Source organism: Notamacropus eugenii, chromosome 2 (genome assembly GCF_028372415.1).
Source record: "Notamacropus eugenii isolate mMacEug1 chromosome 2, mMacEug1.pri_v2, whole genome shotgun sequence".
In the NCBI taxonomy this organism is placed as follows: domain Eukaryota; kingdom Metazoa; phylum Chordata; class Mammalia; order Diprotodontia; family Macropodidae; genus Notamacropus; species Notamacropus eugenii.
The window spans coordinates 476810770-476835778 of NC_092873.1; the positions used below are offsets into that span (position 1 = coordinate 476810770).

The 25009-nt window shown below is 38.9% G+C and overlaps 2 protein-coding genes across 3 annotated transcripts in view; both read left to right on the forward strand.

The window, feature by feature from the left end:
* Nucleotides 1-8144, forward strand: part of SELP (selectin P) — a 43005-nt gene extending 34861 nt beyond the window's left edge. The window contains exons 12-16 of the mRNA XM_072648700.1: nucleotides 97-282; nucleotides 2469-2588; nucleotides 6014-6044; nucleotides 6478-6533; nucleotides 7483-8144. Of these exons, the coding sequence (XP_072504801.1) occupies nucleotides 97-282; nucleotides 2469-2588; nucleotides 6014-6044; nucleotides 6478-6532 (392 nt within the window). The 3' untranslated portion in view covers nucleotide 6533; nucleotides 7483-8144. The remainder of the gene's footprint in view (nucleotides 1-96; nucleotides 283-2468; nucleotides 2589-6013; nucleotides 6045-6477; nucleotides 6534-7482) is intronic.
* A 12196-nt stretch (nucleotides 8145-20340) lies between these two features.
* F5 (coagulation factor V) overlaps nucleotides 20341-25009 on the forward strand; it is an 80072-nt gene continuing 75403 nt past the window's right edge. Inside the window, exons 1-2 of one of the 2 annotated variants that reach the window (XM_072648696.1) lie at nucleotides 20341-20854; nucleotides 23701-23792. In XM_072648696.1, coding sequence (XP_072504797.1) covers nucleotides 20700-20854; nucleotides 23701-23792 — 247 coding nt within the window. In that variant the 5' untranslated portion in view covers nucleotides 20341-20699. The remainder of the gene's footprint in view (nucleotides 20855-23700; nucleotides 23793-25009) is intronic. The other variant, XM_072648699.1, reaches the window with a different exon arrangement.

Here is a 25009-nt window from a genome sequence, read left to right on the forward strand (position 1 = left end):
TGGTTATTATCGTCATTTACATTTACCCAGGGTAGAAATTAAGTGATATTGATTTTTTTCTGTTTCACTCTCCCCCTCCCCTCATTTTTTCTGCAGCTGTCAAATGTCCAGAACTGACTCTTCATAAACCAATGCTGATGAATTGCTCTCACCCCTGGGGGAACTTCAGTTATGAGTCCACATGCATCTTTTATTGCCCTGAGGGTCAAGTGTTGAACAGCTTCCCAGAAATAAAGTGCCAAGCAGAAGGCAACTGGTCAAAAAAGATACCAACCTGCCAAGGTATATTAATCTAATGGATCAAAATTCCACCTCAACATAGCAGACTGCGAAATCAGTGCTTCTTCTCTGGCTCTTTCTAACAGCTCTCTCTCTGGACCTTCATGCTTTCATTCACCTTGGAGGGAACAGTGTTTTTGCTTCAAACATGGAGGAATGGGGTTTAAATTTTGCAGCTGTGCCAATCAATCACTACTCATTTTTAAACTTTCAGTTTCATTCAATGAATCCATTTTACTTGTAACTTGCTGCTTAAGCTGGCCCAGGAAATTGTGGGTATTTAAAAGTTTGGATTTATCTCATTTAGTTATCTGATTTGCAATTCATGAGGTAATACTACCCAATAGTTTGGATTTTCAATACTGACCTGCACTCTCACTTCTCCAACTGACTATTAAATATCTTGAACTATATTCCTGTAGACATCTTAAGTTCAACATGTCCAAAATCTAACTCATTACCTTCTCCCTTAAATCCTCCCTCTTCCTAATTTTCTTATTACTGTCAAGGGTACCACCATCCTCCCATTTTCCCAGGTGCATTATCTCAGGGTCATCCTCAACTCTTCACTCTCACCCCACATGGCCAATCTGTTGCCAGATCCTATGGTTTTTACTTTCACAACATCCCCTTTATATGTTCCCTTCTCTCCTTTTACACTGCCACAACCCAGGGCCAAGCCATCACCTCCTGATACTTGTACTGTTGTAATAACCTGCTGGTGGGTTTACCTGTCTCAAATGTCTCTACACTCTAGTCCATCCTCCATCAGTTATCAAATTGATCTTCCCAAGGCACAAATCTGACCATGTCACCTTCCTAGTCAATAAACTCCAATGGTTCCCTAGTCCCTCCAGGATCAAATATAAAATCCTCTGTTTGACTTTTAAAGCCCTTCAAGGTCTGATCCCTTCTACCTTTATAGCTTCTTACACCTTAATCCATTCCACATACCCTACAATCTAGTGACACCAGCATCCTTCTTATTCCTTGCACAGGATGTGCCATTTCCTGACTATATGTTTTTATTATGTAGCCTCTGTGCCTTATTTCTCTCCCTCCTCATCTTCTCTGATTTCCCCTATCTTCTCTGATTTCCTTCAAGTCATCATTGTCAAGAAGATTTCTCATTCTCCCATAATGCTAATGCTCATGTTCTGTGATTATTTCCTATTTACCTTGCTTTTTCTTGTTTGTACATAACTGTTTTATATTGTATTGCCCATTAGACTGTGAGTTCCTTGAGGACAGAGACTTTTTCTTTCTTTCTTTGGATCTCCCATACTTAGCATGATACCTAGTATATAGTAGGTGCTTAAGAAATGGTTGACAACTTGATTTGTCTGTGTGGCAACTTCCCTCATGCAGATCACAACCAGTCTATAATTTAGTTGATGATCTTGAAGAGTTTCTTGACACTAAGAGAGTTTAAATGAACTACTCACCATCACACACAGTAAGATCTTCCTGAGTCCAAATCCAACATTCCTTCCAACACAATGCCAGACATATAGTAGACACTTAATAAATGCTTCTTTGTTGATTGATTATATTATAGAGTCTCATATCATTCAAAATTTCACTTCTCAAAAAAGATATGGATATCCATTGCTTGTCTGTTTCTATTATTTGAATTTATTCTTAGATACTGTGGCAGACATTTGTTCCTCACATATAACCCATTCTAAAGGTATTGGAAAATAGTAAAGAAGGCCTTTACCTTTTTTGTGGGAAGACCCCTTGTAGGAAGCTTTGGGGAAGACATATTTAAAAATTACACAGGATAGGAAGACATTGGATGAGTTGTTGTCTTCACCATTGGAAGGAACTCCATAACTGATGAGATCACATATCTATTTGTGTATTTGAGTATTCATGTTTAATGACCACTGTGTCATTCCTTTCCTGGAATCCTTTCCTAGGTCCTTGCCTAACTCACTTAAGAATTCTCTTTATAGTTTAATTGCTACTGATAAAGTTACTCTCTATGCCCATTCATTACACAGTATTTTTTTGTGTGCGACTTGCATCTCCAGATTTGCATTCTTCCACTTGCTTCATTATCAACAACACCTGATTTCTACAAGTTGGCACAACTTTTTTGTAGTGCCTTAGAGAAACTTTGAGATCCTTTTGGATAGATGGTTGAAGATACTGGTACTAACAAGCATGTGTGGGATTTATTGCAGAAAACCCCTTGTCCATCCAGAAAGCTCTGACTTACTTTGGAGGAGCAGTTGCATCTGTATCAAGTCTTGTAATAGGTGGTTCAATCTTGGGTCTTCTAAGGAAACGTTTCAGAAAAAAAGGTAAGAGAGAAAAGATAAGCTCTTTATTCTATCTGTTATAAAATATTTGGGGAAATACCTAACCTCTGTAGTTTATGATAAAGTTGTCCATATGAAAACAAAGTTGAGATCAGCTTTAAGTGGCAACATCTCCAGCCCATGGGCCAAATTGAGCATATGGTATGTGATTCTTCTGGACAAAGAGAATTAGCAAGTTTCATTTATGTTGACCCTGAGGGTAGACATAACCCAAGTAAGAGAGATATATTTGACAGACCAATTTTCAGTCAACATTTGACAAACATTGATTAAGCACTTATAATGTGCTGAGTTACATGCAGAGGATAGTGTGCCAGTCCTGGAGTCAGAAGAAACTGAGTTCAAATTCAGCCTCAGACACTTCAGTCACTTAAGCCTGTTTGCCTCAATTTCCTTAACTATGAAATGAAATGGAGAAGGAAATGGCAAATCACTCCAGTATCTTTGCCAAGAAAACCCCAAATGGGGTCACAAAGAGTCAGACACAACTGAAAACAAAAAACTGAAAAACTGAAAACTGAACAAATGTGCTAGGCATTGTGATGAGCATGTAGAATACAAAGACAAGCAAAAACAGTGTCTCTCCCTTTAAAAACTTACATTCTAATGGAGGCTACAATATTAAAATACCATATATATAGTATATAAGTATAATTAATATATAGTATTTGTATATATAATATATGTGTATATACAATTTATGTGTATATATATATGTATATATATGTGTGTGTGTGTGTATATATATATATATGAAGATATAAATAACAAATGGGAGATCATCTCAGAGGGAAGGAAGTGGAGGCTGGAGCAGAGCAGCAGGACCAGAAAACGCCTCTTGCAGAAGAATGATTACTTATAGAGGCGAGAGGGAAAAAGTGACACTTACTCTCATCACATTTGGCTTACGGAGAGAATGACATGCTCACTCAGTTTAGTATGAAAGCATATCTTGCACTACAGAAGAGTAGGGGAGAAGGGGACAAGTGGCAGGAATGATAGAAGGGAGGGCAAATGGGAGAAAGGAGTAATCAGAAGTAAACACTCTTGGGGAGGGACAAGGTCAAAAAAGAGAATAGAAGAAATGGGGGGCAGGATAGGATGGAGGGAAATATAATTAGTCTTATACAATATGACTATTATGGAAGTCTTTTTCAAAACTACACATATACAGCCTATATTGAATTGTTTGCCTTCTCAGTGGGGATGGGTGGGGAGGGAGGAAGGAAGAGAAGTTAGAACTTAAAGTTTTAGGAACAAATGTTGAGAATTGTTTTTGCATGTAACTTGGAAATAAGAAATACAGGTAATGGAATATAGAAATCTATCTTGCCCTACAAGAAAAGAGAGAAGAAGGGAACAAGGGAAGGGAGGGATGAGATAGAAAGTAGGGCAGATTGGGGAAAGGGGTAATCAGAATGTAAGATGTTATGAAGTGGGAGGAGGGGAGAGATGGGGAGAAAATTGGAACTCAAAATTTTGTAGAAATTTTGTGTCCACTAAAAATAAATAAATAAACATTTAAAAAAAGAATGATTACTATAAAGCTCAACCTTGACCTGAGAGTAGCAGGAGGAAGAAAGTCAGTTTTGTGGGGGAAAGCCTTGAGCATTTAAAGGCTCATCTCTCTAATTACCTAACACCTCAAAGTTAACAGTGGCCATAGGAGTCTAGAACCAGAGTTTGAAGGACCTCAGAAGCCATGTAATCCAATCCCCTCATTTTATAGGTCAGGAAACTAAAATCTAGGAATTGAAGTGACTTGCCCAAGTTGAAATAAGAAAGAAGTAAAATTTATACTCATGCCTTCCAACTCCAGAGTCATGTCACCTTCCTTGTTGTTTGTGTGAAGTAACTGACAACACATGAAAGGGGGAGGAGGGGAGAAGAGGGTCCATATCTCTCCAACATGGGGAGTTATGATTAGTGTGTCATTCCAATGACTTAAGTAATGCTTAAATTCCTAAGATTTCCTGTCTGATTTAGCTCCATTTCTTGGTTACTTGAAGAAAAAAACCATAGGTATTCTTTTATATTCTGCCTACATCCTTCGTTTCTGCTGCTAGCTTAATATATCTCATTTCTGTGATTTTTCCAGGGCAGCCACATGTCCCTGGAAAGTCAATAAGTGAGGGGTGCAAAGTAATGCCCACAGTTAGCAGAGCTTAGTGAGAGACCCCCTCTCCCTCTGCTCACTTACTCTCCCTCTATTTCATCCTCAATCAAACTTAGGAGAGCTGGACCAGGCATTGGGTTATTATGGTTCCTGACAACCTGTTGAAATGGACTCTCTAATTTCTAACTCTATATAGGAGTCATGTTGAACTTACTTCCAAAGACATGCATTCTTTAGTTTTGAAATGCCTTCAGGGAAGCCTCTGCTTGGTGGTACATGATAAAGAACCAACCATTTCTTCTCTCTTCTAGTCTCCTTAATGACTACTTAACTGCCCATTTGATACCAGCAGGAAGTATGTTTGCCAGCCCAGATGGTTGGAATGCAGCTATGGCTGTATTCCCTTTTAAGTTTTGCAAAGATCCACCCTTGTATGGGTCATCAGTTCTATTATAGCTACCAACCCAGGACTTCAAATCATACCGGTAGAAGATCCCTTTCACATTATGTTGGTAATACTTCCTACCTGATGTAGTCATTTTGGGTTCCATGCCCAGCTTTTGAATAACTGTGGTCCATACTATCCTAAGCCAGGATCCTGGAATTCCTAGGACCCTTTCCCAGGAAGCCTATCTGGCCTGGTTATAAACAAGAGGCTAATGCAAAGACTCATTTAGAGGACAGTCTACTCAAGGAATGCTCCTAAAGAATACCATAAGGTCACAGATTTACAGCTGGAAGAGACCTTAGAGATTATCCACTCCAACCCCTTGATATGATAGAAGCCAAGAGACTCAAGCCAAGAGACTTGTTCAAGGTCACACAGGTAGTAAGTAGAATAATAGAATTTGAACACAAGTCTTCTTGCTCCAAATCCAGTGTTTTTCCCAAAATGCTACGAGGCCTCCTTTGGGACTTCTTCTGACTGGACCAGAGGGGTCAGGGAATGGCTCATATCAGTTTCTGGTCTTAAATTATCTTAAAACCAGCCTAGATTTCCTAGCATACCCCTAGCCTAGGGCTCTTTCCTAAGGCTATTCTAATATGGCCTAATATCCCATTTTACAGATAAAGAAACTGAGATTCAAGAAAACTGTGAATTTATCAATATCTTACAACTTATGAGAAAGCAGAGATTGGAGCCTAGGTTTTCTAATTACTGTTATCCAACATGCCACTTCCTTATATCTTACCATTTTGGAAATGACCTCACTGATGGTTTTTTTTCCTCTTTTGTCCCTTCTTTTTCTTTTAAACCAACTCTTCATATCTTCTCACCTTCCATTATCAGATGATGGGAAAAGGCTCCTGAACCCTCAAAGGTAAGGTAGAAATATTTCTGTCAATTAACAGACTATGTCATATATGAATTACAAGTCCCAAATACATGGTTCCTTTTATATGCCGGATATCAAAGCTGGAGTGTTTATAATGATGATTTACACAAGTGTGGCCAAAGAAGAAGCTTGTTAGAAACTCAGGAGGAGGCAGAATTAGAGATTCATGTGGTACAGTTTAGAACTATTATAAAATCCTATGGCAAACCCAACAGTGTTCTTTGATAGACCTGCATCTTATCTTTTCAAAAATAAAGTTCGGTAAAGGAAGGGGTTCAGTCTTTCATTAAGTCATGAGGCTCTGCTAGATGTGTACTGTTTAAGTGTCTGCTGAATGTGTTTGAAAAATACTACAAAAACTGACCAGTGAAAAGGTCTTCCATTCTTATCCCAACACCATTATATTTTCATTCTATAGTGTCATGGGAACTCCTGGAGTTTTTACCAATGTGGCTTTTGACTCAGCTTCTTAAGGTAAGTGGTCTGTAGTCATAACTTTGGAGGGGAAGAAAAGAGGGTGGGGGGTTGTGAATTAGGACTTCAGAACTTTTATGAAATGGTCATAAGTTGAATTTTGGCTTGAGACAAAGGCAATGACAGAAATTAGATAGTTGGGGTACAGTTGGGGTACAGTGGCCTATCATCAATGAACAAGCAATGACTTCAGCCTCAGTGTAAAACAAGGATAATAATGTTTGGACAGTTTACCTGAAAATGCTTTGTAAACCTTAAATCACTATAAAAATGAATTGTTATAATTATTATCTGTGTGACCTTGGGAAGGTTACTTAATATCTGTCCACCTCATTTTAATGAAGTAGTTTGTTCAAATGATCTCTAACTGTGGATCTGCTATGATCTAGATTCAAAGCTAAGGATCCCACTAATTTCCACAAGAGGAATAATTGAGATGCATAAATAATCTCACTTGTAAAAATCCCTTCTCAGATACGTAATCACTGTGTGACCCTGGGCAAGTCACAACCTGTGTGTCCCAAGCAATCATTCTCAGATTATAAATGGCAGATAACAGGTTGCTCTATAGCAGAAAGAGGGAGTTTCTCTCAAAGAAGCTGTTTATGGTGATGAAATCAGAGGTCTAGTTTTAAAGACAAATGATTTCACCACAAGTTGCATCCCTCCTACTAGGGGCTGTTAGGCAAAGCTGAGACGTTCTGTTGAGTCAGTATAGAACAGGATGGGATAGCTAGTGGTGGAGGAATGATTAAGCAATGAACTGGAACTTAATTAAGCTCTAGCCTGGTAACTGAAAGCTTTCTACTTGCTGGCTACTAGTTGTAGGTTTCCACTGACACTTCTTAAGGAGCCACTGTGGCTAACAGGACACTAGGCTCAATCAAAAGAAGTTAGGCGAATCGTTGAGGTTTAGAGGACTAAAGACAGTTTTCTCTCATTTTCGCAGACCTGCTCCTCCACAGCAGCACCATCAACTTTAACAGGATTCCGTTTCTGAATATGCCTGTTCCTGCCAGACTTGAATTACTGCAGCTTTCCATCTGCAGTGTTCCGTAAATACCTGTAAATAAAAGACATTGGTTTCCTCTGCTGCTGGTTCAGTAGGGTTGCCACTTCTGTCCCACCTAGCCACCATCCTTGTCCACAGCAAAGCAGCCATAGCCAGGACCAGAAGTTTCCAAAGGAACTGTGAAGAATTTTACCTTTTTCCACCCCAGGCATCACCATCTGAAATGGCAGTGCTTTCCAACAGGATTGGGAACTGCGAGCAGCTAGAAAAGCCAGACCACAGTGGGCACCACATGTTGGAGAGGAAAAAATGAGAGTTAAGGAAGCAATTTCACTCTCAACTTAGAGGAGACTTCTCTGACACCTAACGTTCAGGCCTCCAGGTGGTGCCAGAGAGGTGGAAGGAGATATGGAGTCACCAGAAAAGCCATCACGTCTGCCCAATCCTTCACTGATGATACGCTCCCCTTCCTCCCCACACCAGCTCATCCAAGAATTCAATTCAAATGATATAACTTTCTGTTGGTTGATTTGTTTAATTATGTACGGTCTACACACATCCCTGTTGGTGTCATTAAAGTTAACTGCTTGAGTGCAGCAGTCCCAATTTGTAACAGCTCTTTAATCTATTAAGTGTTTGTTACATACCAATCTATCTACATAACTAATCTATTAAGTATTTATGATATACCTATCTATTTATGTATCTAATCTATCTAATAAATATTGATCACATACTTATCTACATATCGATCTAATAAATACTTATTATATACCAATCTATCTACATAACTAATCTATTAAGTATTTATGATATACCTATCTATTTATATATCTAATCTATCTAATAAATATTGATCACATCCCTATCTACATATCTGATCTAATAAATACTTATTATATACCTATCTATCTACATAACTAATCTATTAAGTATTTATGATATACCTATCTATTTATATATCTAATCTATCTAATAAATATTGATCACATACCTATCTACATATCGATCTAATAAATACTTATTATATACCAATCTATCTACATAACTAATCTATTAAGTATTTATGATATACCTATCTATTTATATATCTAATCTATCTAATAAATATTGATCACATACCTATCTACATATCGATCTAATAAATACTTATTATATACCTATCTATTTGTTACATACCTATCTATCTACATTTCTAACCTAACAAGTATTTGTTACATACCTAGCTACCTCCATATCTACTTCATTAAGTATGGATTAGATGCCTACTTGGCATTCAATACTGAACTCAAAGGATAAAAAGCCCAGAAAAGTAGCTTCTTGAGACTCTCAGTTTCACACACGGACCCAATTCAGATTTCTTCCAAAGTCAGACAGTTATGACCAAGCACTGGTGAGAAGGGGAAAGGGAGACTGCTCAGAAGAAGCAGTCTTATCACTTAGAAGTCATTTGATTCCATAAGCAAAGACTGAGTAGCTGCTACATCTTCAAGGAACTGAGGCACACCCTGGGTGAGTGGGGATAGGAATACAAGCTTGAACAAATCCCTGGCCTTTGTGGTCTCATGGTCTAGCCAGGGAGATGAGACATATGGACCGTTAAAGAGGATGCAGGGCAGAATTGTGAGTGCTGAAGGACCGATGTAAACTAAGTGCTATAGGGTCAGGGCAAGTTTAGATTAGGAACAATGATTTACGGTTGAAAAGGACCTTACAGGTCATCTAGATGAGTGGTGTCCAATTCAAACAGAAATGGGCACCACTAAACCACACATAAGAATCCCTGCAGGCCACATGTTGACTTAGAAAACGACGTGTTAATAGCACCTATGTTTTATTGTATTTTTATTCATTTTGTTAAATATTTCCCAGTTTAATCTTGCTTGGATCATACTCAGGAATGGTGTGAGGTGCAGGAAGCCCAGGCATGTTTGACACCTCTGCCCCAGTCCAGCTCCCACCTCTTTCAGGTGAGGAAAGCCAGGACCAGAGCAGTGACATGTCCAAGGTCAGGCCTTAAGTTGTAGAGTAGGGATTTAAACCCAGATCCCTGACTACAAGTTTAAAATGCTTTTTACCGCACTATTTTGTCTCCTAATCTCCCAGAAGATTGTGAGAGAATAAGAAAGACTTTTTAAAAAATCATAGGAAAGAATTGCATGCATTTGTAGGAGGAAGAAACTAGACAGGGAAAGATTAAAGACGTATGAAAAGGAAAAGGTAATTGAGGGAAAAAATTCCAAGAAGTGATCAGAAGGGACAGAACAGGAGTGAGGAACCTGAGGTCTCGAGGCCACATGTGACCCTCTAGGTTCTCAAGTGAGGCCCTTTGACTGATTCAATTGAGGCCGCAGGTTCCCCATCCCTGGGACAGAATCAAGGGCAGAAGAGGGCTTTGCCTTGAAAAACCAAGGAAACCAACTGTTCCTTTGAGACAAGAGGGGAAAAAACAATGAAGAGGTAGAGACAAAAAAAAAAAATATGGAAAAGATTAGATCTGAAGGAGATATTAGCATATCCTAGTAATCTCATAGCTTAGCTATTTCTATCAGTAAGGCTTGTAAATGTTATTGAGCAAGAAGCAAGGGAGGAAAGAAGGGAAGCAAAGAGGGAGGGTGGGGAGAAGGGAAAGGAGGAAGGAAAGAAAGAAGGAAAGGAGGAAGGAAGGCAGGAAAGAAACAATTGTTATTCAGCACCTTCTATGTGCCAGGCACTATGCTAACTGCTTTACAAATATCTTATTTAATCCTTGCAACAACCCTGGGAAATAGGAGCTATTATTATTCCAACTCTACAGTTGAGGAAACTGAGGCAGGCGGAAGTTAAATAGCTTGCCCAGAGTCACAGTGCTGGGAAGTGTGGAAGGTTGGATTTTAACTAGTTCTTCCTGACTCCAGATCCAGCACTCCATCTACAGCACCAACTAGCTTGTGTCTAACATTAAAGAATGTTAGACCCAAGGTCTGGGTCACTGTACTCACTACTTCCCTTCCTTGATAAGTCTGTCAACTTTAGATTCAGGCATGTGTCCAGGCCAGGTTCAGTCCTAGGGGATCTTGGTCCTTAAAGAGAAGATTTAGCCTTCATTTTCTTACACTCTCCACTCTCTGGGGAGTATTTACTTACAGCTTAGGTTTACTTCCTGCTGCTGTATCTGGGTGGTGAAGGACCAAAAAACTACTCAGGTTTTCTACACCATACTAGAGCAACATGACTGGAAGCAAAGATCCTACATGGTCAAATGGAACCAACTTTGAGTATGCCCCTCGCGCTGTTCACATTACATATGATATATGAGGCACTGGGTTAAGTGCTAGAAGGGAATCCAGGCTCTATAAGACACAATTCCTACCTTGAGAAGCTTCTTCTCTAATACTTTTATATTATACCTATGATAAAAGGTCTGAATTTGAACTGAAATGGAAGATTTGGAGATCTATTATCTCACTGGATGAACCACTAGAACCTCTCCCCTTTTCCTCAGGACTAGAGGAAATAATTGCATGGTCTAGCGGAAATAACAGCGTGATATAGCAGAAAGGTTCTGGAGCCAGGAAACCTGGATTCACCTCTGGACACTGATACTAGCCATATGATAACAGGCAATTCATTCAGTATCTCAAAGTCTCAGTTTTCTTGGCTACGAAATAGCAATAATGCTGTAAGGGTACCTGTCTCACAGAGTTGTGGAAGAAGAACTTTGTCAATCTTAAATCCCCATTAAATGAGTTTTTGTTCCTTCCATTTGTTTCAGGTCTTCCAGTAGAGAAAAAAAAAGGCAATAGATGCTTCCTGCCAGCCTTTTAGTGATAACAGGTCATGAGCACTGATATAATATACAAAAGATGCTTTGAGAAATTCATGTGAGAAAATCGTTCAACAAGTTTTTATTAAAGCCTCAATATCTATAATGGAGTGTGCCAGGCAGAGGGAGCTAGGCTTAATGGATAGAACACTGAGTACAAATATGGCCTCAGACACTCACTAGCTGCGTGACCCTGGTGGGCAAACCCCTTAATCTTTGTTTGCCTTTTGTCTATTGGAGAAGGAAATGGCAAACCACTTTAGTGGCAAAAGTAGAAGTGCTCTAGGAAAATCTGAGATGGAAAATAATAGACATTCAGAAGGCATAGCAGTGTCAGGAAGACTGGGTTTGGACCCTGGCACTGCCACTTTCTACTTGTGTGACCATGAACCATCCTTCCAGTCTCTCCACCTCAATTTTTTCATTTATAAAATGGGAACTATATAATATATATGCATACAAATTAACATTACAGGATTGTTCATAAGCCGTAAAGTGTTATATTTTAATGGGAAAATAAGAGTTCCTTTCCTTCACATCTCTCTGGGAACTATAGGGAGACCTCATGGACAGTATTGGCATGCATGGTCCATGGGATCATAAAGAGTCAGACACGACTGAACAACAACAATTGTGCTAGGTACAAGAGAGCATGATCAATTTCCTCCTACTTTTTCATTCATTCATTTGTTTGGGCCCACAATGTCTTGAACATAAATGATTAATAAATGTTTGTTTAATTGTTGGATGAGGCAGGTAAGGAGGAGTCGTGGCTACTGCCTTAATATTATAAAAGGATTGGTTCAAAAATAGACTTTGCATGAGACACTATAATCAATCAATGGCTTGGGTTGTGCACACCATATGTATTCCTGATCTACAGTGGATTGACCTCCATGTTGATTCTTGCCTAACCCTTTTGATTTATTAATCCCAGTTCTCCTGGAATGGAATTCTATCCCTTCTATATGTTTTGGGGCCATGCCCTACCACCTCTCCCCCATGTACTTTGTTTTCTTCTGGGCCTATTTATTGCCCCTAATCACAAAAAAACCCCAAACTGAGTATGCAAACTCAATACTCCCCTGGGCTTCATGTACTAGAATGTGTGCTAATGTTCATTTGATTCTACTAATGACATTTTTAAAAAGATGTAGCTGTTGAGAACAGAACTACCTTAAGGGGAGGACACCTCATTTTTTATATCACCCCAGTGGCAGGTAACCAAGTATGAGGTCTCTTTTATCACTCGAAGTCTCCCTATAGTTCCAGAGAGATATGAAGAAAGGGAACTCTTACTTTCCCACTAAAATATAACACTTTAAGGCTGATGAACAATCCTGTAATGTTAATTTGTATGCATATATATTATATAGTTCCCATTTTATAAATGAAAAAATTGAGGTGGAGAGACTGGAAGGATGGTTCATGGTCACACAGGTAAAAAGTGTCAGTGCCAGGATCCAAACTCAGTTTTCCTGACACTGCTATGCCTTCTGAATGTCTATTATCTTCCATCTCAAATTTTCCAGCACTGCTTTTACTGAATATCTCTTTGCTTTGTCATACTCTACTTGGTTTTGGGCAGGTAGGTGGTGCAGTGGATAGAGTGCTAGGTCTGAAGTCAGGAACATTCATCCATCTTTGCAGTTCAAATCTGACTTCAGATACTTCCTAGCTGTGTGATCCTGGACAAGTCACTTAATCCTGTTTGCCTCAGTTTCCTCATCTGTAAAATGAGCTGGAGAAAGAAATGGCAAACCACTCCAGTATCTTTACCAAGAAAACTCCAAATGGGGTCATGGAGAGTCAGACATAACTGAACAACAACCCTTGGTGTTGTGTTTCCTTGTGTAGATATGTCATATCTATCTGGGATTTAAAAATCCATCAACAAACATTTATGAAGTACCTATTATGTGTCAGGCATTGTGCTGAGCACAACAAGAGGCAAAAGACAGTCCTTGCCCATAAAGGAGCTCACAATCAATCAATCAATCATTAAGCATTTATTAAGCTCCTACTATGTTCCAGGCACTATGTTAGGTTCTAGAGATGTAAAAACAAAATAAAACAGTTCTTGACCTCAAGGAGCTCACATTCTCAAGAGAGAAAAACAAGACTTGCATAAATAAAATGTAAATGATTTTTAGAGGGAGCACAGTAGGACCAAAGTATAAAGTGGTGCTTGAGCTGAGTCTTGAAGGAAACCAGTGATAGAAGTGAGGAGAAGGAATTTTAGGCATGGAGAATAAGCCAGTACAGGGGAATTGAAATGGAATTTCAATAAAGCAACTCAGAAGTTCCAACTACTATCTGTCAGAGTAGCAAAGATCTACAAAAAAATTAAAATAAATATTGGAAGGGGTATGAGAAAACAGGTATATTGATGAACTGTTCATGGACATGTGAATAGGTAGAAAACAATTTAGAGTTATACAGAAAAAGTTACTAAAAAGTGACCCAGCTATCCTACTGCTAGGCCTATGCCCAAAACAGAGCAAAGAAAAAGAAGAAGGTCCTTCATGTACAAAACTATTTATAGCAGTTTTTTTTGTAGTGGCAAAAAAATCCCAGAAACTAAATGAACATCCATCAATTAAACAATGGAAATATAAATGGGACTGGATTCTAAGGTTAGACCCAAGCAGGTGCCACTTGACTATGGAGCTAGCCAGATAGCCTTTTCATCATTTTTGTCTTTTTAAGCCCAAATAATTTAAGGTAGTTCTTTTCAAATTCTTTGTTCTCAGGACATTTTTACACTCTTAAAAATTATTATGGGCTCCAAAGAGCTTTTCTTTATGTGAGTGATGGATAACAAATGAAACCCAGAGGAGACTGAAATTGATGGAGGAATGGTTGAATAAGTTGTGGTATATGAATGTGATGGAATACTGTTGCACCATAAGAAGTGAGGAAATAAATTATTTTTTAAAAGATATAGAAGATATAGATATATTTTTAAAAGATATGTCTATACAGTTATAGATATGCAGCTGAGTGGTGCAGAGGATAGACCACCAGCTCTGGAGTTAGAAGGACATGAGTTCAAATCTGGCCACAGACACTGCTTAGATGTATGACCCTGGGCAAGTTACTTAACCCCAATTGCCTTCCCTCCAAAAAATATATATATAGAAAGATATATGAACTGATGCAGAGTGAAGAACAATTTATATTATGTCAATATTATAAAAATCAACAATTTATAAGACTTTTATAAACTAATGAAGAATGAAATTAGCAGAACCAGGAGAATGATTTCTATATTGACAACAAACATTGTACAAATCAAACTTTGAAAGCTACAAAAATAAGAATATATATTCGTTAACATCTTAGAAATCACCTACTATATAGTATGCCTGATATACATGTGTATACTTATTTATATTTATATATGTATAAGTATAAATACGTATATTTATATTCATACACATAGTGTACGTGTGTGTTGTGTGCATATGTGAGCCACTGAGGGAATTTGTTTTGTTTGACTTTGCGTAACTGTTTCAATTTTTTTTTCTATTTCAGTGGGAAGGGGAGGAAGAGAAAATCTATTTCTGTTAATTTTTTTAAAAAATAGAGAGGTGGGGGAATACTATGTGAAATGTTGCATGCACTTTCACATGGGGTCACTATGTCATTAGCTTGACAATCATTTTACATTGTCACACAAGACCTCTTATAAAGTGCAAGTAATCTGCAGATGAATATAATCTAAAAACAAACATTAATAAAACTGAAAATGAGAAAAACAATATAAGAGAAACAGTAAGAAGACCAATCTAGCTGACCACACAAATACAGGAAGGGAAGTCATGGATAAGACTGGAAACAGGTCAGGGCCAGGTTGTAAAGGGCTGTAAATGTCAAACAAAGAACAAGTTTATGTTGGATCCTAGAGGCAACAGGAAGCAATGAGAAATTATTGAGAAGGGAAATAAATGACATAGTCAGACCCAGGGGTGTTCTGATGCATGTTTAACAACCATGGGGGAAGAAGAAGATACAGAATATGCTTTTAAGTTTAATCTGCATTATTACCACTTTCTGTATTGTTAACCCTTCCTAACTGTGTGACAGAGCATAGAGGATAGAGCCCTGGGCTTGAAATCAGGAAGACTTCTTGTTGTCTTTATATTTCCAGCACCTAATTCAATGCCTGACACTCATAAATGATTGTCATTGATTACTGGGTGTGGTTGGGAGAACCCTACCATGACAAAAATAGGAAGATATACAACTATAGAGAAGGAACTGAAAGGAAAAGGATAGAATTTCAGTGTTGGAAAAATCTCAGAGGTCACTAAGTATAGCTAGTGGTATGGAAATACCCTATAACACACACACACACACACACACACACACACACACACACTCACAAATGATCATCCAGCTTCTGTTTGAAAACTGCTAGTGAAGGGGAACTGGCTCCCACAGGAAGAGATCCACTGTACTCTCTCTTACATTTTTCAGTTGTTTCTGACTTTTTGTGACCCCATTGGGGTTTTCTTGGCAAACATACTGGATTGGTTTGCTATTTCCTTCTCCATCTCATTTGACAGATAAAAAAACTCAGGCAAATAGGGTGAGGTGACTTCCCCAGGGTCACACAGCTAAAAAGTATCTGAGGCTGGATTTGAACTTAGGAAGATGTCTTCCTGACTAAGCCCAGTCTCCATCCACTGTTCTATCCAACCACCACAGGAAGGATTAGTAGGGGAGGGGGTTTCAAATCCACCTCTGATGCCTTAGTCAGGGCTATACCACACCACCTCCAGGATTTTCTGTAGTCACCTCTGACATACAACATTGATAGAGTTGAGACTCACACCCTGGTCTTTCAATCAAAGAACGATGTAAATTGCAGTTATTACTATTGCTGTGCTAATACAATCTAACCATGATTTCTGTTAGCCAACATGTACTTGTGGGAATTACTTTATCTTGTCAGGTAAACACCACCATTTTGGAAGCTGGAGCCTAAGGGGTGGAAAAATAAAGTCACTGTGTACCCATCAACTAAGGAGATAAGTTAAGAGAGGAAGGGGATGAGAGGATCATGGAATCACATGCATAAAACCTAACGGGACCTTAGAGGTCATCTAGTCTAACCGTCTTATTTTGAGGGTGAGAAAATTAAGGCTGAGAAGTGAAGTGATATACCAAAGGTCACCCAGAGGCTTAAATACGGATTTCTTACATGATTAAAATAAGACCAGGGCAGCCAGAATAGCCAGGTGAGAGATAGGATCAGGCAATGTAGTGTCTATGGATATCATTTACTTGATGTGAATAGAAGGTTGGATGGGAATTGTGCTCATCTCACTAGTGGAAAAGACAAATGAAGTGAAAGACTGAATTCTTGGTAAATGATCATAATTTCCAAAGTGAGAAAGGGTAGAAAGAATCTGCCTAATCTAACACCAAGTTAATCTACTTCAAAAAATAAAAATAAAAGGATAGTATGTATATATTATAGAGCTGCCCTTCCTACTCCCTGATGTCCTGGAAGTAAGAGCCATAATGAAAGACAGTATAGTGTGGGGTAGTGGAGAGTCTGCCTTGGTATTAAGAAGATCTATGTTCAAATGCTGCTTCCAACATATACTATCTGTATGATCTGGACAAATTATTTAATTTCCCAGTCACCACTGAAGATTGTTTATTAGGAAAGTGGCATGGTGCTTCAGAAATGGAAAGAAATGAATGAATGAATGAATAAAAGATTTATTAAGTCAATTCTAAGTGAAAGGAATTCAAATACAAAAGACTGAGCCTTCAAGAAGGCTAATTCTAATAGTGGAAACAACAGAAGCAAAGGCTAGAGAGGGGTGAAGTTACAGGGATGGTGAGTGAAGCCATAAGGAAATGGAATGATGCACTCTTTCCGGAAGCAAGGCTGATATTGGTTTGGTTATTATTCCCAGGGCATGAGATAAAAGTTGAGGGAGGGTGGAAGAGAGAGATTGTGCTGGGATGGAAGGAAGAGGGAGGCAGCCTGAGGTCAGTGAGATATAGTAAGTTCTTACCCCAAAGCATTGCCACAAAGGGGAAGTTGGAATCAGTTAGGAGAGTTCAAGACCTATCAGGAAGGTTATTTTAACAGCTCTGTGAAAGATGTTTTGGAGAAGGGAAAGACTAAAAACTGGGAGAGGAATTAGAATGGTGTTCCAATAGTCTAGACAAAAGGTAAGGAAATAGGGCATAGAGATAAGGGGAAGGATTCAGAATGAACAAGACTTGTCAAAAATTTGGATGTGGAGTGTGAGGAAGAATGGAATAGTAGAGGATGATTCCAGATTGCAAAACTAGCAGCTAAAAAGATGGTAGTATCTGCAGCAGAGACAAGGAAGTTGAGAGAAGAGTGAAGGTTGGGAAGGAAACTTAGGGAGCTCCACTGTAGACATGTTGAATTTTAAATTATTATTGGACATGTAAGTAGAAATGCCCAGCAAGCAGTTAGCAATGAAGGACTGGTGTTCAGGAAAGAGAATAAAGGTGGATGTATTGATTCATGAGTCATATTTGTAGATAATTAAGCCTATAGGAGGGGCAGCTAGGTGGCTCATTGGAATAGAGCACCATCCCAAGAGGACCTGAGTTCAAATATAGCTTCAGACGCTTACTATCTGTGTGATCCTGAGCAAGTCACTTAACCCTTTTCCCCTCAGTTCCTCATCTCTAAAATGAGCTGGAAAAGGAAATGGCAAACCAATCCGATATCTTTGTCAAGAAAACCCCAAATGGAGTCATGGAGAGTCGGACACGACTGAAACAATTCAACAATGATAAATGCATAGAACTTGATGATATCACTGAATTGTTTGTTGTTCAGTCTTGTCTGACTTTTGTGACCTCTGTAGAGAGTTTTCTTGACAGAGATGTTACAGTGCTTTGCTATTTCCTTCTTCAGTGCAAACAGATGCTAAGTGACTTGTGCAGGGTTACACAACTAGTGAGTATCTAAGGCTGGATTTGAACTCCAGTCTTCCTGACTTCATGGCCGGTGCTCTATCCATTGTGCCACCTAGCTGCTGAGATCACCAAGATGCAAAAAAGAGAGAAGATAATCTTAGAGGAAATACCTACAATTAGGAAGCAAGAGATGGTTCCTGTTCATGCAAAGGACACTGAGGAATGGTCATACAATGAGTAGAGGACCCAGGAGACAATAGTATCTTGAAAGGCCAAAAGATAAGAATGTTAGGAAGAGGAAGAATCAACAATAACAGAATGTATAGGGAGGTCAAGAAGGTTCAGGACTTAGACAAGGCCATGGGTCTGGCTATTCTAAATATGTTGATAACCTTGGTAAAAGTAGTTTCAGTGAGAATGGTGTAGAGTTAAACTGGTCAACGTTGGGGTCAAGACCTGGGAAGGAAGGGACATGGGGCCAAAGAAGGGGAAACTGATTGGAAGGAAAAGTAGGGGTGGAAGAATTGGAGAGCTAGGTGAGAATTGAGGATTAGATTTAGGAGGAATGAAGCAGAGGATAAGAGACCATGATGGAAGGAAAGAATTTCAGAGTTTGTTATCATGGAGGTAGCATAATTATGGATGACAGTGATATTTAGGGTATTATCATCCTTAAGAGTGACAAAATTGGAGTGAAGATATAGATTGTGAGTGTTCAGGAGGATTAATAAATGGAAAAGCCATGTGTCCTGGCATTAAAGGAATATCCATCTGTGTACCGGAGTCCTCAAGTATGAGGGCAGAGGCTAGGAGGCAGAAGAAGTCTATGAGCCAGATTCTAAGTTGCTGAAGAGGGGAAAATAATGTAAAGGCCTATAGACTATATCTACAGCCAGTATCTGGACAGGGTGTCCTAGATGGATAGAGGGAATCTCAAAAGAGAAAAGTTTGCTGAGCAGTGGTAGCAGAAGGAGGTCCTAAAAGAGAGAAGAATAAAGATTGTATCTGTTACACCTCTGGGCTCTGTGTGCAAGAGATGAGAGGGAGCCTTGAGTGATAGAAAGAATGGTCAGGGGTACATGCCTCCTAGGGACTTCTGTGAGTGCCGAAAGATAGAAAGGATCCGCAGAATCACATGTATATTAGGCAACAGAACCAGGATTCCCACATGGGCCACCGACTCCAAATTCAGAGCTCTTTTCTCTGTGGCCAACACTGATTCCACTCTGGATTGTTAACAATGATGAATTTCATGGGATAAATGGTATGACAGAAGGTCTTTTTGTAATGAGATTTTTGTAAAATATTAAGGAGAAAGAGAGGGGAGCTTCCAGCACATTGGATAAATACTCAAGAGAAATTGTATGGGAATACAAAAAAGGTACTGGCCCTGGTAAAGAGACATGGGTTCATGTTCCAGTTACTTATTACCTGAATGACCATAAGCACACAAATCAGTTAACCTAAGTTCCTGACCTATAAAATGGGGATACTGATATTTACATCTCTTCCCTCACAGGGTTCTTGTGAAGAAAACATTTTTGATCCTCAAAGAGCTACATAAATTTGAGCCAACTTCTGTGGAAGAAATACAGTCACAAAGAATTGCATGAGATGAGAAGGCATAAGTGAATTGTGATCTGCACCCAGAAAAAGAAGCACCATGCTGATGAAATAACAGATCCTTGAAGTAGTTGTTTACACATCAAGAAACTGAGTCACAGAGAGGTTGAATTGCCCAAGATGAATAAATAAATGAAACTGGGATTGAAACTTTGAACTCTCTATTCCTAACCTCAAGCTCTTTACAAAACATGATGTGATAGTGAACATGTCATAGTTTGAAGCATGTGAGAAATTTTCCTTCAGTTCAGGATGATCCCAGAAAGAGAAGGACCAGGGAAAGAGTTGGATCTTTGTATGAGCTCCAGCTAGAGAGTCACGAAAAGAGTGAACTTTGACACTGGCAAGTTTGGGGCATGAGGGAAGGGGGGGAAAGGGGCAGGTTTTATTAGCTTAAGTGGTGCTGTGGGATTGGGAGGCTAAGGAATACAGTCCTCTCACTGGCTCAAGAATTGCTGGCCATTTCCCTGCCTGGAGACTGGGCTCTCTGGCCCTTTTTCTCACTGTTTCCTGCATTAAGAAGAGACAGGGAGACTAGCTGCTACCCTTCACACCTGACTGTTCCACTGGGCTGTGAGCCAGCCAACCACCTGTCCTGTGGAGGCAGCCTCCCTCAATGCCTGTAAGCCCCAAAGAAGGGGGAGGGAATTTCAGTGGCTGCTGTGACTTCTGACAGAACCTTCAAAGGAAAGACATTACTAGCCACAGCCTCCCAGAGCTCACTGTAGCACAAACTATACTCCTCCCCCGAAGTCACCTACCCCAGCGGCTCCTGGGGCTGCTGTTAGCAGGAGTGGAAACCATGTCTCCAGGCCACCCAAGCCTCTGGGTCCTTGTGGTCCTGGGGATTGGGTGGCTGGACTTGGGGCAGCATGTAGCTGAAGCAGCTGTCCGACATCGCTATATAGCTGCTCAGATCATCAACTGGACCTACCGCCCTCCGACCAGCAACCCAAGGTAATTCAAGACTGGGGAAACTGGGGGAGTAGGGTCAGAAGAGAAAATAACAGGAAGTTTGCCTCACTATCTCTCTGGAAAATAGACTCTTTCCTTAAGACAGCTCACACTAGACCTGGATATTCCCTCTTTTAAACTGTAATTGATGGGATATGATGCAACATTCTGGTCATAATGCAATATCACTCCTCTATTTGTACATTTTATTATTTGGGGAGCACTTAATTATTAAGTTTAATGAGCTGGGATCTTTGTATTTTCAGCAAATATCATTTTATTCATAAATTCAATTTCTGACTTAATATGGGAAAAGCACAAAATATTGAGCACAAACTATTATAATTAATCGTATTGTCAACATCCTTCTTTGAATTGTCAAAGTAAAATTATTCCTGCCTGCTTGACTGCTTCTAAAAATTATTTGTTCTTTATGTGCATTATTATTCATAGATCTCAGGAGATAATGTAATGTAGTAGAAAAAGAACACTGCCTTAGGAATTGGAGGATTTGGGTTCAAATCCTGTCTGACAATTACTACCTGCGCAAACTTGGACAGTCATACCCTCTCTGAACCTCATTCACTTTATCTTTAAAATGAGAAAGTTGAATTAGATAACCTTTAAGGATCATCCCTCCTATCCTGAACCCTATGATTTTATTACCTTCGTGTTCTAAAAAGTCCAGATGCAGACTTTAAGATGCAAATCCAAATTGTTTGTAATCATTATTTGATTTCTGGCTTATGAATGGTACCTCCCCCTAAAGAATTACTGTGAGAAAAAGCAATAAATCTATTATTTTATGTTTCTTTAAATTTGCTTCATCAAAGCTACCTGGTATATTTCTTCTTCCTTTGTGATGATCTTTAGCTTCTACATGCCTATGAGAGAGAACTGTCCCATTTACACCAAATCTTGATTAAAATGAAATGCCTTTGAATTTAATCTGAGGATAATGTTTGCTTTTCAAACTGGTCTCACAACTTAGAGACTTTCAAAGGTGAAATGGAACTTCTCTGGAATAGTCTGGGATCAACAAGCAAACCTATAGTAGGTACAGAGTCCAATGAACTGTGCTTCTTTATTTTAAAATTGGGTTGATGGGAATGTTATGCTTATTTCAACCTGAAACGACAACTTGGGTGATTGGGAAAGACATGTTCCTCTTTCAGAGTTGCAAAATCAAGAGTTATCTGCCAAGATATGTCAAAATTTTCTGAGAGCCCTTTGGATTACAAAATTACTTGTTTGCTGTTTGAATGACTAAAATTTGCCACTTAAAAATTTTGGTTGTATTAAATCAATGTTGATGGGATTGAATTGAAGTGAAAGGTGATCATCTACTTTTATACTAATACATTTGAGGTCCTGTTATTAATAGAAGATTCAAAGAAAACAATCATGCTTTCCTGCTTATCTAGAGCAAACTAATTTGGTTGTTGATTTGTCTAGTTTATACTGGATTCAAGCCTACTTAATAACCAAAATGCCATGAAAATTCTTTGCAGAGACCAACTCCATTTCTGATATAACATGATTAGCATGTGAGGGAACTGTGAGTTCTATCCTCCAACCCTGGTATCCTAAAGGGTTTCCACCATAATCCTAGGAAGAGTTATCTCCCAAGCATCAATTCTTGGGGTCCTGTAAAACCTATGGCTAGAATGAGGAAAGCCCCAAGATGATCCAGCCACTGAGGTTCCTTTGTTGGAAAGTACTTACTGGAAAACCTATTTCATTAAATTGAGAAAACACCTTAAATATCCTCCCATTATAGCCAAAAGATAGTTGGAGAAACTATATGTGGCTTTCCAAGAAACTAGATAATTTTGGAGAGGGAATTGGCAAAACACTCCAGTATCTTTACCAAGAAAATCCCAAACGGGGTCACAAAGAGTAGGTTGTGAAAGAAACCATGGAACAAGATATTTTTAGAGAGAAATCATAATAGTGTTAACTTTTCCCCCAAAGTTAAGTTCAAGAGAATGAACATATTAGAGACTTTTCTTTCATTGTACATTAACAGGACCCAAACAGCCTTTAGGAACAAAATATTGTGTATTTACCATTTGTCCTGAGGTAATTTTAAAAAATGAAAATAAAACTTATTCAATTACTTCAGAAACTACATAATTTAAGAGTTGGATGGGACCTTAGTCCAAGTAGTTAAATCATACCTGAAAATTAACGCCCCACCCCCAACATGCTCAACAATTAGTCATCCAATTTTGTTTGAAGACCTCCTCCTTTGGAATAACTCTAATTGTTAAGCTTTCCTGATGTGCAAGCTGATTTCCACCTACTTCTAGACATGCCTTCTGGGGTCAGGCTGACCCAGTATAATCACTCTTCCCTAGGAGAGCCTTTCAAGTACTATACTTGAAAACAACTATCAAGTCTCTCCATAAATTTTCTTTTCTGGCTAAACACACTTAGTCCTTTTAAAAGAACCTCCTATGAATGATCTGAAGGCCCTTTACCATTCTGGTTGTATTTTATATCACATTTTTGTGCTTTGGGATCTCCCCTAGTTCCCTGTCTCTAATTCTGTATCTTGTTGAATGCTGATCAACCAACATCTTTTATGTAGCACCCCACCCCTTCCCTTCCACCCTATTCATTCCTTGGGAGGCAAGAACTATGTCATTTTTATCTTTGCATCTCCAGAACCCAGAACACTTCCTGGAACATTATAGGAACAAATGTTTGCTGAATTGAAAAAAAAGTGAAATGAAAAAAATTAAGAAAAAATATCCTTCCTACAAGTTAATGCAAAAGAGATCTTGAATAATAAAGATCTGTCCATAGAACAACTTTTAAACGAGACTTTTGTATTTCATGCTTAGTTTGAAGCCCTCAGAGCCTACCTTTAAGAAAATGGTCTACAGAGAATATGAAGCAGGTTTTACACAAGAAAAACCAAGGTCAAACATTTCAGGTAAGTTTCTAATAAAAAACAAGTTATAAAGCTAAACATCAATGAGAAGGTTAAACTGATAGACAACTTTTGTGCCCCTGGACATAATAAATAGACCATCCCACCATGACAGATTTACAGGAGAATATGGACATGATTTACAATGGTGGGATGGATGGCAATCAGCATGAGAGGAGGGGGTACTTTCATTGCTGAGATGACAGATCCATCAAATCCCCAAGCAATCAGCAAATAATTTGGGTTTCAGATTCTCTAAATTTGTCCAGAATAGAATCTATTTGTACTAATGGAGACCTAGCTGGAGCTAGCTTATACAGTACTTTAAGGTTTAGCAAAGCATTTTACATGTTATCTCATTTGATCCTCTCAACAACCCTGTGAGGTTGGTGTTTTTATTATCCCCATTTTGTAGATGAAGAGACTGTGCCACCTGGCTGGCTGAGCACTCAGTTTCTCTCAAACTGGTAGGTACTTATGCTCCTTTATCTCAACTGAAGGGCAACTAGGTGGCCCAGTGAAGAGCGTGTTGGGTTGAAGTCAGGAAGACTTTTATCTTCTTAAGTTCAAATCCAGCTTCAGACAGATACTAGCTGTGTGACCCCGAGCAAGTCACTTAACTCTGTTTGCCTCAGTTTCCTCATCTGTAAAATGAGCTAGAGAAGGAAATGGCAAACTACTCCACTGTCTGCCAAGAAAACCCCAAATGGGGTCACAAAGAGTCAGACATGACTTAAAAATGACTGAACAACAAGAACAACTTCCCTTCCGAAGTTAACATTCAGTGATTCTAAACAGGAGAATATTAATAATGATATAACCAGGGCTAAGTGAGTTGAAGAGGTATCCTAGGAAACTGTTACCCCCATCAAGAAGAACAGTTTTACTTGTTCCTGTTTTGTTTTCCTTTTCTAATTTTCTCTTTTCTTTCTTTTCTATGTCTTCCACCCTCCACTCTAGCCTGTTGGAACCAGCTCCAAATCACTTGGGAGAGCTGACTCTTAAATTTTCAGTGTGAGCATTTACATCTCAGAAACAGGCAAATAGGACAAATCAGAGTTTAATTTATTGTTTTGTTGATTAGCTAGACTTAAGAAGGTCAGTCAATAAACATTTAAGTACCTACTATGTGCCAAGCACTGTTCTAAGCACTGGATACAAAGAAAGGCAAAAGGAACTCAAAGTCTAATGGGGGAGACAAATGCAAACAACTCTATACA